General features: G+C 34.5%; 1 protein-coding gene across 3 annotated transcripts in view; it reads right to left on the minus strand.

The window, feature by feature from the left end:
• Positions 1 to 17,759, minus strand: part of LOC137755944 (cadherin-10) — a 118,949-nt gene that overhangs the window by 14,604 nt on the left and 86,586 nt on the right. For all 3 annotated transcript variants that reach the window (XM_068532107.1, XM_068532098.1, XM_068532092.1), the window contains exons 5-7: positions 9,611 to 9,798; positions 8,033 to 8,286; positions 3,705 to 3,841 (exon numbers count right to left, since the gene is read on the minus strand). In XM_068532107.1, coding sequence (XP_068388208.1) covers positions 3,705 to 3,841; positions 8,033 to 8,286; positions 9,611 to 9,798 — 579 coding nt within the window. The remainder of the gene's footprint in view (positions 1 to 3,704; positions 3,842 to 8,032; positions 8,287 to 9,610; positions 9,799 to 17,759) is intronic.

Consider the following 17,759-nt stretch of genomic DNA (forward strand, 5'->3'; position numbering starts at 1 on the left):
AGGGAAGCATCATACTGAATAGGAGCTGGCATATATTTACCACCTGAGCCTCTTGGTCATCCAGCAAACTCTACTGTAGTGAGAATGTGTGAGCAACAAAGGATCTTAAAATGTATGTCCTAAGGTAAAACCATGCCACGTATTCACAGGCTTTTCCATACCTCCAGGAAGAAGAAAGCATAAATCGTTATCTAGAAATCCCAGGCTTTAGAAAGAGGTATCTTTTCTACTTACTTAGGGTAAGGATTTCTACTAATGAGGAAGCAGGTATAGAAAATGGAGTCCTTCAGGCATAAACTTTGCTCTACTGTTGTCAGAATATATTTATTTCAATGCTTATAATTTAATTTTCAGATGTGGTTATAGGAACTCATTGGTTTCTACAACAATGTGTTTTACAATCCCTGATGGTGACCTTAATTTTAGATTTTATATTCTCCACATGGGATTTAAAAATACTTTTTAAAGAAGAAAAAGAGAAGTTATTCCATGGTATAGTGCATTAAATGATTACCTGGAGTAATACTTGCCATAAGATGGGATACACTGATATGAATGTAGAATTAAACTGTTAGAGGCAGAGCCTGGAAACATTGGTAAGCAGTACATTTCTAGGCCATTCTGCACTACTCTGGGCTTGGTGTATGGCACGCTTACCACAAACCCAGTGTTTAAAATCTAGCGAAAACAATTCCTTACATGATGTTTCCCTCTCACCCTCATTCCATTTGATAATCGGAACAGCATGATGGGCCCCTGACTGTTTGTGGCTTGGCAGGTAGGCATTTCCAGCAGTTACTCCACAGATTGATTTTATTTAAGGGTAGAAAGTAGGTTTAGTTCTTAAAAAGAAGAACATAATTGACTTAGCTTTTTACAGAATTGTCATTACTTCAACTAGCTTTAGAAGTTAAATTTCTCAAAGTATCTGAAATAGAAAATGCAATTCCTAGCTCATTAGGCTGGAATAAGGAGCTTGAATAGAGCAGAGAGCACAAACAATCATGATTCTGGAGTAATCAGACTGGATCTTGTCGGGCCCATCTAAACATTGTGATACAGATACAGATAGAGAAATAAAACTTTCCTTAAGAAAAACTCAAAAATTCTTCAGTTCACCCTGAGAGACACAGCTATTTATATCTCATTATGGAAAAACTGGATTGTTTGGATGGTGGGGTTAATCTATATTTCAGAGGCAGATTTAAGAAAAAGTTAAATCTAGTACTTTCTCTTGAGGCATTAAGTTCATTGCTGATGATCAATCTAGCCCGGTTCCACCCTTCTGAGACTCTTCGTAATTCAGCCCCAATGCCCTGCTTTCCAAATCTTGGAATGATTACTTTGAATAACTTGACCTTGATATATGTTTGTGGATTCAGTTTAGTTTTTCAGATCTGAAATGTATAGGCTTAGTTTTTTTTTCTTTTTTACCATGATTCAGTCCCTAATTTATGCTTCTTTTTAAAACAAACAGTTGCTCTATTCCATGCACATATCATAATACAGGAATCAGAAACCATGAACAGGTTTGTGTGTGTAGACAGGGCTGGCTCATGGGCATGTGTAACTGAGCAGGGCCTCACATTCAGAAGGGCCCCACCCACCCTTATTTAATGCTCTGCTGTTGCCATCTTTTTTTTTTTTTTTTAACATCTTTATTGGAGTATAATTGCTTTATAATGGTGTGATAGTTTCTGCTTTATAACAAACTGAATCAGCTATACATATACCTATATCCCCATATCTCCTCCCTCTTGCGTCTCCCTCCCACCCTCCCTGTCCCACCCCTCTAGGTGATCACAAAGCACCAAGCTGATCTCCCTGTGCTATGCGGCTGCTTCCCACTAGCTATCTATTTTACATTTGGTAGTGTATATAAGTCCATGCCACTCTCTCAGGTCGTCCCAGCTTACCCTTCCCCCTCCCCGTGTCCTCAAGTCCATTCTCTACGTCTGTGTCTTTATTCCTGTCCTGCCCCTAGGTTCTTCAGAACCTTTTTTTATTTTTAGATTTCATATTTATGTGTTAGCATATACTAACACATTGTTTTTCTCTTTCTGACTTACTTCTCTCTGTATGACAGACTCTAGGTCCATCCACCTCACTACAAATAGTGCAATTTTGTTTCTTTTTATGGCTGAGCAATATTCCATTGTATAAATGTGCCACATCTTCTTTATCCATTCATCTGTCGATGGACACTTAGGTTACTTTTATGTCCTGGTTATTGTAAATAGAGCTGCAGTGAACATTGTGGTACATGACTCTTTGAATTATGGTTTTCTCAGGGTATATGCCCAGTAGTGGGATTGCTGGGTCGTATGGTAGTTCTATTTTTAGTTTTTTAAGGAACCTCCATACTGTTCTCCATAGTGGCTGCATCAATTTACATTCCCACCAAGAGTGCAAGAGGGTTCCCTTTCCTCCACACCCTCTCCAGCATTTACTGTTTGTAGGTTTTTTGATGATGGCCATTCTGACTGGTGTGAGGTGATACCTCATTGTAGTTTTGATTTGCATTTCTCTGATGATTAGTGATGTTGAGCATCCTTTCATGTATTTGTTGGCAATCTGTATATCTTCTTTGGAGAAATGTCTATTTAGGTCTTCTGCCCATTTTTGGATTGGGTTGTTTGTTTTTTTGATATTGAGCTGCATGATTGCTTATGAATTTTGGAGATTAATCTTTTGTCAGCTGCTTCATTTGCAAATAATTTTCTCCCATTCTGAGGGTTGCCTTTTCGTCTTGTTTATGTTCTCCTTTGCTGTGCAAAAGCTTTTAGTTTCATTAGGTCCCATTTGTTTATTTTTGTTTTTATTTCCATTTCTCTAGGAGGTGGGTCAAAATGGATCTTGCTGTGATTTATGTCATAGAGTGTTCTGCCTATGTTTTCCTCTAAGAGTTTTATAGTGTTGCCATCTTAAATTTCTTAATCATGTTTTAACATGAGGCCTGATACTTTCATTTTATAATAGGCTCTCAAAATTATGTAGTCAGTCCTGTGTATGGATAAGAACTTTTGCAATTAGCGACAGATATGATTTTGAATGCTGGCTCTGTCTGTTACTAGTTGGATGAAATTTCATAAATTTGGTATAGAATTAAGTCATTCTAGAAACAGAATGACTAGTTTCAAAACCCAGTTTTACTACTTCTGGCATTGTGACTTTGGACAAGTTACTAAAATCCCTGGAGTCTTATTTCCTTCTCTGTTAAATAAGGTCAAGAAAAATATTAGGAGGAAAGAATTCATTTAAAATTCTTAGAATAATACCTTCACCGAGTGTTTAGTGTTAGCTCTTATTACTAATACCTTTGTTTCTTCACCTGTAAAAAGGAAGTAATAATATCTATCTCTGTGTTTATTGTTGAATAATGGACTCCCAGCATTTTAGCATAGATTTTAATTCATGGCGTCCAAGTAACAATTTTAATACATTTCCCTTTCTCCCAAAGAGAATATCTTTAGTTTCTAATTCTAGATCATTTTTATTAGTTAATATTAAATGTAGATTTGTGGATGCCTACAGCTATTTCTCAGTGTATATAGAAACTATTGAAAAAAATTACAGGTGTTGAGAAGCCTTTTAAAACCTTAGATTGCAATTACAACTCATGGGTGCAATGAGAAGAAATTATTCTTAATTCAAAATAAAACCTAAAATTATGCTAAATATGATATACATAAAATTCATCTTACTGATTTCAGCAGCGATAACAGTAAGATTGTGCCACTGAAATAGTTCACGGTCAAGTGGCTTTGATGTATAAAGGGATCCATTTCCAGAATGTATGTTAAAGATCCTGTCAAGGTCAGTATGGCGATCCAAGGAAAATCTGAACATAGAGGGCAGAGAAAAATACACGGCAGCATTACTGATGGTTTGCAGGAGAAAATGGTGAAATGCAAAGACACATATATAGTGATATATAATAATTTCAGGAGAGTACATAGTACTGATCCAGGATGCAGGCTGTGTCATGGATTTATCACACACACACACACACACACACACACACACACACACACAAACTGACCCTCTCCCATCCCCCCAAAACCTCTTCCCAAGACCTGAATTGACCTTTGTTCTGCATTCAAATGCTGGTCTTCTGAGTGTTTGTTTAATTAAATCATTGTCTATTGCATATTCAACTGACCCTGATGTATTTTTCCACAGAACTTGGAATTACAAGTTTTACATTACCAACTGACATTACCTAGTGATTGAGAATTCTGTTGAAGAATTATTACAAGGATCAAATGCAAAATATCATTCCCACTAGTAAAGTCTTTAGTAAGAATATTGGAGACAACATTAGTTCCCTCAGAGGAGTAGATCATCAGTTTATGATGGTGTTCAGCAGCTTCAAAGTATGATACCCAGGTAGCTTTGGTTTCTTACCCACATGTATCATTATAAAATGTATACATTTTAACTATAAATGTTTTAAAAACAGAAAAGTTTGGGATAGGAGTTTTTATATGTTTGTATCAAATTAAATCTTAGTATATATATATTACAAAACCAACTATTCTGCAAATTGATTAAAGGCATTGTGTCAGGTGTCATTCCAAAGCCCAGCTACAGGTTTATCAATCAGGATGATGTAGTTGGGGTAAGTTCTATTATTTTGGGGGTTGTCAGCCAAGGTTTAAAAGAGCTGTACCCCTCATTGGTGGTTCTTGCCACTTCACAATCCTAGTTGTTTACAAATGTTTCGTAATTCTTGAGTTAGCAAGCATAATCCCCCAAGTTATCTTTAATGTTCCCTATTTAAAAATTTTAAAAACAAAGCAAAATAAACATGACAAAACTAGGAGTAATATCTAGTCATGGCATATATCTTCCTAAGCCACAACTGTCATTTATTTGAAGGAACAAAATATGAAATATTATTTTTAAATAGTATTTTGTAAGTAATAACACAAAATAATTTTGAAAGTGTCATAAAACTTTTTTCTTTTAGTGTTCCAAACTTGTATAATATTTCCAAAGATCAATTGAAATTTATGATTTTTTTGCGGGGTTTTTAATAAATTGCGTTAGAAGAATAACTTAATATTTTGATACAGTTAATATGATTTTATTTTTGAGGATTGCTTATTTTAGATTTTTATTTTAAATCAATTCTAAGTAGAATAGACCAGTAATTTACAAATTTCCTTAATAAACCCCAGCCCTCTCTATTAACACAATATGAATTTAGTTTTGTATTAAACTACATGCTTTAGCCATTCACAAATAAAGCAAAACATTGTATCTCTATATCTGGAATAATTCACAAATTATATCCCAGGTTGACAAAATTCTTTTACCCTGAAAGATTCAATGTAAATTTTACCTCCTCCTTGGACTGTTCCATGATTACCTGAAGTAGAAGCTATTTGTCCCCTTCCATCCTAAAGCACCTTCTACCATCATCTCTGCCATTTACCACATTGTACTAGGAATTCATTTCATCTCACATCTCAAACAGGAAATCAAACATGAAAACAGCAAGCGTCATACTTGGAATCTAGTAGATACTCAATGAATCTTATTTCTCATACTGAATCTTCTTTCCTAACAGACTGCGAATTCCCTGAAAAACAAATTAGTAACTGACATGGTGACCCACAAATATTTGTTGAATGACTTCTTTGGCATTTTGGCAAATGATAAGTATCCTTATTTCTATAGAAATATGACAGGAAGTTGCATTATGTAAATCAATATAGAGCATCATTGTCTTTTCCAAATCCATTTTATGTGTGTTTTGTCTTTTTTCTTGTAGTTCAGTTTAAAAGCTAGTGACAAAATTTAAAGGATTATGTGAAATTATCTTGAAGATACAGAGAGATCCTGGTTCTTTTTCAAACCTGATATAATTATAGTTGACGCTTGAACAACATGGGTTTGAATTTCCTGGGTCTACTTATATGCAGATATTTTCAGAAAATATAAACTAGAGTCTGTGTTTAATGAATAAATAAATCTGAGGTTGAATCCTTGGACGCGGAACCACGGATGCAGAGGGCCAACTATAAAGTTACACTCAGATTTTTGACTGTGGGGAGGGGGCGAGGGGAGATTTGCACCCCTAATCCCTGAGTTGTTCAAGGGACAACTGTCTATTTTTCAATTCTCTATCAGTAAATTATGTTTATTACCTAACATTTTCATTTTAAAAATCAGTTCCAAAAGACATATTTTAGGTAAATACCTTTGATTATTGCATTAACATCCACAATACATGACATGGACAGTTTATAACATGACCAGTATTATCCGATTATCCATCCCTAAATACATTGCTTTAGTAAAACTACTTTATCTCTTTGATTATATATATACATATTTTTAATCTGCATGGTCTATCAAGATTAACATCCAAAAATATTCATTTGCTTTTTCTACATCAAGTTAGTATAAATTCAAATATACAACAACTACCTTAGCTAGACTCTGTCATTAATAAGCAATGAAGTCATTAATTCTGTTGCTTAGTACACATAAATGGATTCTTTTCTCCTGGTCCTGAAATTTGCATCCTGATGAAAAATTTAACTTAAGAAAGAATCCACAGACATATTTTAACATGTAATAACCATTAGTCTATGAGAATATTTAGAATCTATTTCACTGTGTGGAAAAATATATTGCCTCTTAATAATGCCATGATTTAAACTGAACTTTTAAAAAATATTATATTTTATTTTAAGAAGGCCATTTTAAAACCAGGAACACAGAACACAGGCTATTAAAATCAGTTAGGAGCTCTGCCAAGGGAATGCTTGGTAGTATTCAATGGGGAAGAATAAGAGAGTATGTTCGATAAATGTCTACCAAATGAATGACAAGAAAATAAAAAAGCTTTAAAGGAAAAAAATCCAAGGAATGCAGCAATTTCAATGAAGATAAATGGATGGGAGAGGCATTTATGGGAAAATCATGCTGACAGATGGGAGCTGTACTTGACTACCATATGCAGGTTTTGGCTGCCAATATGTAACCTGTCATGCTGTATGTGACTATAAGAAAATATTTAGGTAAAATTATATAAATCAAATAATAATTTTAATATATATGCATATAAATATATATATAATATGAAGTCACTCGATGATATGGCAGAACCTACAGAATTTTAAACTTTGAGCTAGAGTCACATGGTGCATAAAAGTAGAGGTTCTGACATTCCACTGCTGCATAGTTAGGAGTCAGAGAAGTGTGTACTTGGAAATTGTACAACCACTTGAACTCCTACTAGACTGGCCCACATTGTAAAAAGGATAAGCAAAATCAGTCTGCTGAGGATAAGGAAACAAATGAAATCCAAAACAATTGATGGACTAACAGTTTAAAGTGAGCAGTAATTTTGAGCCTGAATATTGTATATAGATATTTGTACTTTTTTAAAATGAGAGAACAAATGTCAGTGAAAACTTTGTCTTTCTCATTTGTATGTTTTTATCACATCTTATATGCTTTTAGGTGCCATAAGAAAACAAAGCAAAACAAAAATTTGAAATGACTCTGATCTTTCTGGAATGTTCTGAACTTTTTGATATAGCCAAAAGAACACCAAAAAAACTTCCCCCTTTGCTGGCAGGAGTATAGAAGTTTCTAAAATCATAACTACATTGTAACATTGTTATGATTATATAATTTTTAATTATTAAAACTCCTCTCAACCTCATATTATTTAAGAACCCAAAAGCACAGATAAATTGATTTTGTTACATTGCAAATGCACAGCTGAAATAGTCCCCTTTATCTGTACCAGGCGTCAGAACAACAAATATCTTAAAGAGACAGGAAGATGATACAAGCCAAGTTTCAGTAACTGGCATGATTAAAACTGAATCAAACTATGAAATTTGTGCATAGCCTGCCCCCCAGAACACAGACTATTTTAAATACTTGTACTCACCCAACATATGCACCGCTCTGTCTTTTAACGCATTAAACGCTTTAAATAGAATTTCATGCTCTCTACATTTACTTCAATTCCCTTTCTTTTCATCCTAAGCATAAGCATAATTACCTAATGGGGCTAGAAGTAGAATCTGGGTCCCTTGCCATCACAGTACCAATGATTGTACCCACTTCAATATCTTCATGAACCTCAAACAGATAGGAGGATCTGCTGAAAACAGGTGGTTCGTCCACATCTTCGATAGAGATTTTCACAATTGCCGTATCTTTAAATGGTCCTAGGTAATAAAAACGTGGATCCACATGGGTATTTTCTGCTTCAACCTTCAGAGTGTAAAGCCTTCGGCTCTCATAGTCAAGTGGCTGTATTAAAAATAATTAAGTAAATAAATCATCAAATTAGATTGAGGGAAATTGAATTATATGTTCCTTCCAAGTTACAGTATGATTTTTAAAGCCTAGTTGAGTTGTCAAGTTGTTTATAAACTGTAAATAATTAAAATTAATAAAAATATATAATCTTTACACATCAGGTAGAATTCAATTTTTACTTCTTATGTACTTAAAATGTAGTACTTCAGAACATAGGAAAATGAGATTTTAAATCTTAGAAAAATTGAAAAGGATATTAAGACCTGTCTCATATAGTGGTAACTCATTACAAAACATGGGCTAGTGGATTGTGTGTGTGTTTGTGTGTACGTATGTGTGCTGAGGTGTTGGCTACTGCTAAGTTTTTCTAAGTAAAAAATTCAGTAATCTTTTAAAATATATGTTGTGATACCTCCATTCCGTTCAACAGGCTCATGGCACTACCTAAATTTGATGAAATTTTGAAGACTAATACAAAACTTTTCAGCAGTTATATGAAACATTGAAAATAAGAAAAACCTTGGGTAAAGAGAAAAATTTTGATAGCTAATTGGTAATTAGGTTACATTATGAAACAAAAAGGAACTTAAATATTCAGTAAGTAAGTCACTCCTTTGCTGGTCATTGTCTGTTTAAAAGTGGTTGTGTACCTTGAACTTCCCAATAGACTCTGAAGAGAGTTCCATGATTAACTGATGGTTACTTTATGCAAATAGAGCGTTCAGGACATTTCATTAGGACCTAAATTTTACTGGGCCTTATTTTTTCTTATAAGGATGGTACTGAATGTACAATAAAAAACTAGTTACCTTTAAATCATATCACTGAGCATATGTTAGCAGAAAAGATTAATTTATGTAGCAGAAGGGAAAATGTGAACAATGAAATTATTTTCCAATCCATGCTGTCTCTTTTTATTAGCAACTCTAATTATTGCTTCATACATCTGCATAGATGGCATGCTACTTTTTATGCCTCCAACTGTGATGATATATTACTATTATTAGTTATTAACTATTTTTTTAAGGAAACGATGTTAATAAGGGGCTTTTATTAACATGGCTCAGAAATACAATCACATGTATATTAACTTGCCTTTTAAATTTTGTAAAATCTCAGGTTTCATGTGTTAATTAACAAAAACATTTGGTCAAAACATTCAAGGAGATCTTTGGCTTTATGTCTCTCATACTTATGCATTTACATTGGAACATGGTAGGGATATTTCTTAATGGACAGAGCATGAGTGGATAATACATATCTAAATCCCTACTTCCTAAACAGTCAGATGATGATTTCTATTGATGTTTTGCACCTTTTTCACAGTGATGATGCCTTCCTGTGTGTCCTTCTCAGTTCTGATGTCAAACATATCAGTCCCATCACCATCAATAATTCGGTATTCTACTTCAGCGTTTTTCCCAGTATCAGCATCAGTTGCTTTTACACTTCCAATGGATGTGCCAACTGGGGAGGATTCAAGAACTCGAAGATGGATGGTGTCTGTAAAGATTACAGAAAAGAAGAGAGATAGACAGAGATTTCTCAATAGAGTATTCCAAGGTAAAATGTGTATGAGAGAATATTATAAATCTTAAACCCTACATTAGATGTTGACTAATAAGTTGAATACACACAATATGGATAATATAAAGTCTAGGAACAGAAAAAGTGGAAATCTGGGGGATTTGGTCTATGCCTATCATAAATAATGAGGCCCAATCTCTAATTGTATCAGGAATTCTGTTTTTAAAAATGAGCATGTTGTCTTTTTTTGCATCTGCCCAAGTAACTAGATATCAGCTTTGAGTGCACATATGTACCTGTGTGTGTTTATACAATCACAACAAATCACAGAATATACTGTGAATATTTATATATTGCGGTGAACGTATTTTTAAATTGTTTTTCTTTTTTTGTTTTTAGTTATTTACTGCTCAGTTTATTTCAGCTGCAGGGCAGAACATTACAAAATTCCATGAAATCAGCCGTAGTGGGGAAGAATCCCACTTCTATTTATGACAGGAGACACAAAGGATACTCTGTGGGAGAAATACAAAGATGCCCTTCACAGTGTCAGTGTAAAAACACTAAATTCTGACCAATTCCCTTACATTTCAGAGCAAAACAAGAATTTACTAAGCCCCTGGTACACCTACTCATGCTTCAGCATGAACAACCTCTCCTGCTAATGAGATTTATATTTTAGTACCTGATCATAAACTACATGCTACTGACAGATTAATCGACCTGAGGGACACTTCTGATTAGAGCACCTTCTTGCTCATAAGCCTTAAGTAATTCTCCTTAATATACATAATAAAGTCCAGACCTCTTAGCTAGTCATGCTCTTGCCTGACTATATCTTTCCTAATGTGTCTTTCTGTTAGTCACTTCCAGGAAAGATCTGCACCAAACTGGACTTTTCAAAGCCTTCTTGTCAAAAATTAATTTCTTATATCTCTATAGTTCACATACTATTTCCCTCACATAAAATTCTTCCCCCCCCCACGACCCTCAAATAATCATAACATAATTTATCAAATCTGAGAAAATGGGTCTATTATGTGCTGAGTGTTTAGGGGGCTATGGCCATCAAAATTCCTATGTTGAACCCCTAACTCCCATTCACTACCTCAAAATATGACTGTACTAGAAGATAACGTCTTTAGAGAGGTAATTAAGGTTAAATGAGAACATTAGGGTGAGCCCTAATCTAACATGACTAGTGTCCTAATTTGGACACAGACAGGCACAGAGGAAAGCCCATGTGAAGACAGGGAGAAGATGGCCATCTACAAGCCAATGAGAGGCCTCAGAAGAAACCACCTTGATCTTGGGCTTCCAGCTTCCAGAACTGTGAGAAAAGAAATGTCTATTGTTTAAACCATACAGTATGTGGTACTTTGTTATGGCAGCCCTAACAAACTAATACAGGCATCTATATCTGCTCAGTTTGAAAAGTCCTTTTCTAGGAGACATCATTAAGACTCAGTTTCTACCACACCCTGGTTAGTCACTTAATGCGTACTTTTAAATTATTTTTGTACATTTTTTCTCTCCATTAATCTCTGGTAACACATTGTTGAATGCAACTCTCAATTCATTCCTTAGCTACTGTCTTGTTGGCTCTCTTTGCCTTTGCTATTTCTTCTGCTAGAAACAGCTGTTCCTAGATATTCAGATGGCTCATTCACTTTCTTCCTTCAGGTGACTGCTCAACTCTGACCCCTCAGAAGCTTTCACCAATAACCTTACTGAAAACAACTTTATTGAGAAGACCACTCCCAATCACTCTTCATATCCCTTGCCACTGTTAGGCATTATATTATTTACTTGTTTATTTGTATGTGCCATAAGGATGTTGTATTGATACAAGACAGGGACGACCTTGTATTTTTTCACCTTTATATTCCCATTGTATTTCTTTGAACGTAGCAGCCTCTACATACTTATTCTTATGTTGGATAACTGAGAAGCTTCCTAACTCGTCTATCAGGTGCTATTCTTGGCCAAATCCACTCAAATCTCAGCTATTCTCAGTACACATTGCATCCATATTATCCCTTTGAAAACAGTAATTTAATCAATAATTATTCAGAACTTCAAAACCATTTGATAGCTCTCTTTGTACTTAAAATAAAACATACATAGGCTGGCCCGCCACAGATTGGCTCCTTTTTCTTGTCATTCCCTCCCTTAATTAATAGTCTCCATAACACTCTTTTAGGTTTAGTTCTCCTTTAGGTTTTTAAAATATGCTTTTCTTCTTCAATTTAATACACTTTTCTCCCTCATGGAAGATTTTCTACACAATGCGTTGCCTGGCAACCTCTAGCTCTTCCTTTTGATATACATTTATTTTCACTATGCTTCTACCACAGAACACCATCAACTCTAGCCTACTTACTTCAACAACTTTCTTTTAAATATTAAATGTTAGAGAAGTAGCATCTCAATGAATTGATTTACTACACTGGAGCCGAAGTAGCCTTTCTAAAAGACAGAAATGATTTAACTTCTCTACTGAAAGCACTTTTTATTGATGTTAGGATAAATTCTTAATTTCTTCATTTGGTTTATAATGTCTTATAAAATCCGGGTTTTAAAAAAAATCTTCAGTACCATGCTTATCTATTCTCAAACCTAGAGTATATGTGGAATACAGCCAAAAATAATTTTTTTCAATAAATGATCAGTCATCCAGACTAGAAACATTATAAATACATGGAATATTTAACAAAATAAATCAAGTAATATGGATGTTTTGACTGACATTTATATATATAAAACCTGCATGCACCATATAGAGAATATAGATTCTTTTCAAGCAGGCATGAAACATTGAACCCAATTTGATCAAGTATTAAGTTATTAGACGAGTTTGAATACATTTTAATAAATCAGTATCTACTAAATTCTCTGACCAGTATGCAATTAAGATAGAGGTTAAAACAAAAAAGATAATCCCCCAAATACTCATATTCTTGAAAATTTAGAAGAATGAAGAATAACTTCTATGCAACTGATGGTTCAAATAAAATACAAATCGGGAGACAAAAAAATTGAAAAAGAAATTAAAAGAAACTCAAATATGTGGTGAAGAGAAAATGATTTTACTTAAAGAAGGTAACTTACAACTTTATGTGCAAAGTCTTCTGGAGAAAAGAAAAATGAGGACTGTTTTCCAACTCATTATGTGAGATCAGTACTGTATGCCCCTGATACCAAAACCAGACAAGAAAAGTCCAGTGGTTATATAGTGTGGGTTAAAACTCAAGCTGCACCATACCTGACTGTATAATATTTAGCAAGTTCATTTTTAATTTTTAATTCATAATCTCCTATATAGTATAAAGTTTAGTATGTGAGAAACACTATTCTAATCACTTTACTATTAACTAAATTCCAGACTTTGTTTTAACTTCACCAGCTATTCCATTAAAGTCTTTTCAGAGATCTTACTTTGTATTTAGTTGTCATGCCTATTTATTTTCCTCCAATCTGTGAGAGTTCTTCAGTATTTCCTTGCTTCCTATGACCTTGACACCTTTAAAGAATACTGGTCAGTTATTTTATAAAAAATCTTTAAAATTAGGTCTGTCTCATATTTTCTCATGATTAGATCGAGGTCATCCATTTCTTTTTTTTTTTTTTGTCAAGGATATCATAAGAGTGATCTGTTTTTAGTGTAGCATTGGATGCAAATATGTCTTATGAATGATGATATTAACCTTGATCTCTTGGCTAAGAAGGTGCTTCTGCCAGTCTTTTTCATTTGTTAAGTAAATATTTTTTCTTTATAATTAGTATATATCTTGGGAAATATACTTCAAGATTATGCAAATATCCTATTTTTCCTCAAAAGTCTGCTCATTAATTTTATAATCAATCAATGATCTTCCTTGCAATAATTAATGGTGCAATTATTCTAATGCACCATTAATGGTGATCTTCTATTTTCTTTCTAATGGTGCTTCTAATAGTGATCTTCTATTTTCTTCATTATTTCCACATATATTATTTGGAATTCTTCTGTAAGGAAAAGCTGCCCTTTCTCCCTTACTTATTTATTTATATCAGTAAGGACATTTATTTTATTCTATGTGTTATAATCTAATAATATGGCTATTTATTTCTTTGTGCAAGTTCTTACAGGCTTGGTCATTGGGTGATCGATCTTCTAGGTTGGCTCTAGTATCTTTTCAACATGCTTCCATCATTCATTTACTTTTTTGGGGGGGGAAGTACTTCCTTAATTCCCAGCATCACAAAATGTTCTGGGTTCATCTAATATTTTCCCTGCCCAAGCCCTGAAATCAACCATGTCTCCAAGTGAGTCCTGACTTCTTTTAGTGAAGAAAGAACCATAATTTTTTTAATATAGTGTAGTATTCAAAATTTTAGTAAATGGAGCAACTCTTCTTTCATAACATGCAAATATGTCAAAAAAGGCAAAAGGGGGGGCTTCCCTGGTGGCGCAGTGGTTGAGAATCTGCCTGCCAATGCAGGGACATGGGTTCGAGCCCTGGTCTGGGAAGATCCCACATGCCACGGAGCAACTGGGCCCGTGAGCCACAATTACTGAGCCTGCGCGTCTGGAGCCTGTGCTCCGCAACAAGAGAGGCCACGATAATGAGAGGCCCGTGCACCACGATGAAGAGTGGCCCCCACTTACCACAACTAGAGAAAGCCCTCGCACAGAAACGAAGACCCAATACAGCCATAAATAAATAAATAAAATTTTTTTAAAAAAAGGCAAAAGGAAGCTATTTGTATTTGAAATGTAAGTCTAATTATGTTTTTGATATAAAAATTTAAATAACAGTAAGTTATTGCCTGTTAACATATTAATTGATCTTTGTTTTAGAAATAAAATATCTGTACACTTCAAAAGGAATTTAGAGTGTTATGATTTAAAATATTAGTATTTAAGGCTTTTCATCATGAGAACACCCTGTAGTACAATAGAATAAAAATACTTAAATAGAAACACTGTAATATTAGAACTGAAAACACAAATTTTTATTTATAAATTCATACTTGTAAAGTAGTTGCACTTTTTTGTTTTAATCATAGTCACTGAAAAAGGCCTAGAATTCCATTCCACTAGAAAAAAACAAAACCCTAATGGCCAAACACTGGTCACTAATACAGTGCTTTTCTATAATATAAACAAATTCTTCTTGGGGATTTACTGTCTGAGGAATAGAAAGGAAAGTGAGATTAGAATTCCTTGAGATAGAAATTAAATGAGGTATCAGACATTACTGGGATCATAGAAAAGTACAAAGAACCCAATCAACTTGCTTCTACTGTACAGCATTTTGAAAATTTGATCCTTGATAAGTAAATAATTATTTAATTGATTAAAACACATAAAATCAGATTAGGCTTCTGGAAATGTAAGTTAGTTAATTCAGTTGAACTTTTTAGCTGAAAAACAATATGTGGATCACAGAGATAGAGATACACATTTGAAGGTGTTAAAAAAGTATAAGCTCCAAATTGAATGGAAAATGAGAACCTAGAGAAGTAAGTAGAAAACTGAAGCCCACTTTTGGTCTGAAGATATTTGCCATTTTCAAAAATTGATCCTTATTTTTATGGCCTCTTGTAGCAAGAAGAATAAATATCAAACTCCAAGCTATCTGCAGGATAGTTACACAACAGCAAATAGTCTCCACAATAAGTGTTTTGTGTTCAGTGGAAGGGTGATCTAGACACAAGCCACCCTTTATGACATTTTGCATTCATTGTGTTGGATGATCCTGAAGAGCTAAATTTTTACAGATATAAGCAACTTTAGCCACTAGGGGAGAAAGATGATACTGTGGCCTCCACAACACAAGGGGTGAAGGCTCACAAGGCAGGCTACAATTATTTGGCTAAAAAGTTCGTTCAGGTTTTTCCCTAAGATCTTACAGAAAAACCCGAACGAAATTTTTGGCCAATCCAATACTTCATGGAGAATCTATGTGGACAAGAAAACCACTGAGATTACGCTACTGGGAGGACCCTTCCTCACTACCTCTCCTCATACCTTTCTCCCTCACATGCCTTTTCCAAAAGCGAGAGACATTAATAGCCCTGGAAAGATGTATTACATAGCTCAATGAAAATACAGTTGTAAATACTTGGCTCATAAAGCCACAAAGGAAGAAAAATGATGGAGTCAGGTGCCATAAGATATAGAACAACATGCCAAATGCCTGTTGGAGTATACACACACACGCGTGCGCACACACACACATATACATACATACAGATGTATGCATATAAGCTAGTAGAAAATTTAGTCAAGGATGTAAATGGAAAAGAGTTTACAGTAGAATAAACAAGAAAGACAAATAAACATAGAGAAATATACTGGATCTTAATCAAGCAATGCAAATTAAATTAAGGACATGATGTGATATCATTTTACACCTACTAAACTAACAAAAATAAAGTCTGACAAAACCAAATGTAAAAAGTATGTGGTCTAAGAGGAACTATTATGCAGAGCTGATTGGTGTTAAATTTGACACAATGAATTTGGGAAATTTTCGTTTCCTGGGTTACTATAACAAAGTACCAAAATCTAGGTGGCTTTAAACAGTAGAAATTTATTGTCTTACAGTTTTGAAGGCTAGAAGTCTGAAATCTAGGTATCTGGCAGGGCCATTCTCTCCTCGACAGCTCTAGAGAAGATCCTTCTTTCCCTTTTCTAGGTTCTAGTGTTTGCCAGCAATCCTTAGCATTCCTTGACTTGTAGATGCATCATTCCAGTTATATGGCCATCTTTTCCCTGTATGTTCACATTGTATTCCTTTAGTGCGTGTCTCTCTGTGTATCCAAATTGCCCCCTTTTTTAAGGATATCAGTCATATTGGAAAAGGGTCCCAACCCTAATGATCTCCTTTTAACTTGATCACCTATAAAGACCCTATTTCCACATAAGGTCACATTCTGAAATACTGTGGATTAGGACTTAAAAGTATATTTTTAGGGGACTCAATTCAACCCATAACAGGATTATATGTTGTGATGTTAAATATTAGCATAAATAAAATCCAGCAATGTGCATGAGGAAAATAGCTGCAGAAATGCCATTGTTTGTAAAGTTATGTAAAGTTAAACATGGAATTATTGTTTATAAAGTTAAAAAAAAAAAAAAAGAGGAAGGGAACCAAATGTCAAACAGCATGAGAATAAGTAAATAAATTGTTACATTATCAGACATCCCAATGTAATACAAAATTGAAAACCATGAGCTATAGTTACATCAGAAAAAATGTGGATGAATCTTAGTTGTATCATATTAAGTGGAAAAAGGCAAATTTCAGAAAATTATATATGGTGTGATACTATTTTTATAAACCATAAACAAGAACTCAACAATATTTTGCTTAGAAAAACATAAATACTATGTATATATATTTATATATGTGAATAATCTCTCTCGAACATGTACATATATGAGCACAAAATTCAAGGATCATGCATGTGAATGCAAACTATTTTTAAAGTCCTTGTAATGCATTAAAGTGGTACTACTTATATTCTTTTGTAGTTATTACATACTGCATGAAAACGTAAAACAAACAAGCAAACCCATATACATCATAAATAATTGTCAAATTAAGCATTGCTTAAAAGTGTTGTTAGTGTTCCTGGTACTTGATGGAAGTAAACATCTTCTATTTAAAATTCAACTTCAGTAGGAACCCTCTAAGATGGCGGTGTGGGAAGACGCAGAGTTAGCATCTCCTCCCAACTAGGGCACCTGCCAGCTGCTGGTGGGGGACCCTGAAGCCCAAGGAGACAGGAGGAACCACCAAGTGAACTGGTAAGACGTGGGGGACATAGGGGGGAGGAGAAGTGGAGGTCAGACAGGATCAACGCCCCTGAGACCAGGGACATCAGGAGAAGCAGGTGGGAGGGGCCCTCTGGGAGGAGCGGGAGAGGAGCAGAGGGCATTT

This window comes from Eschrichtius robustus, chromosome 2 (assembly GCF_028021215.1).
Source record: "Eschrichtius robustus isolate mEscRob2 chromosome 2, mEscRob2.pri, whole genome shotgun sequence".
In the NCBI taxonomy this organism is placed as follows: Eukaryota; Metazoa; Chordata; class Mammalia; order Artiodactyla; family Eschrichtiidae; genus Eschrichtius; species Eschrichtius robustus.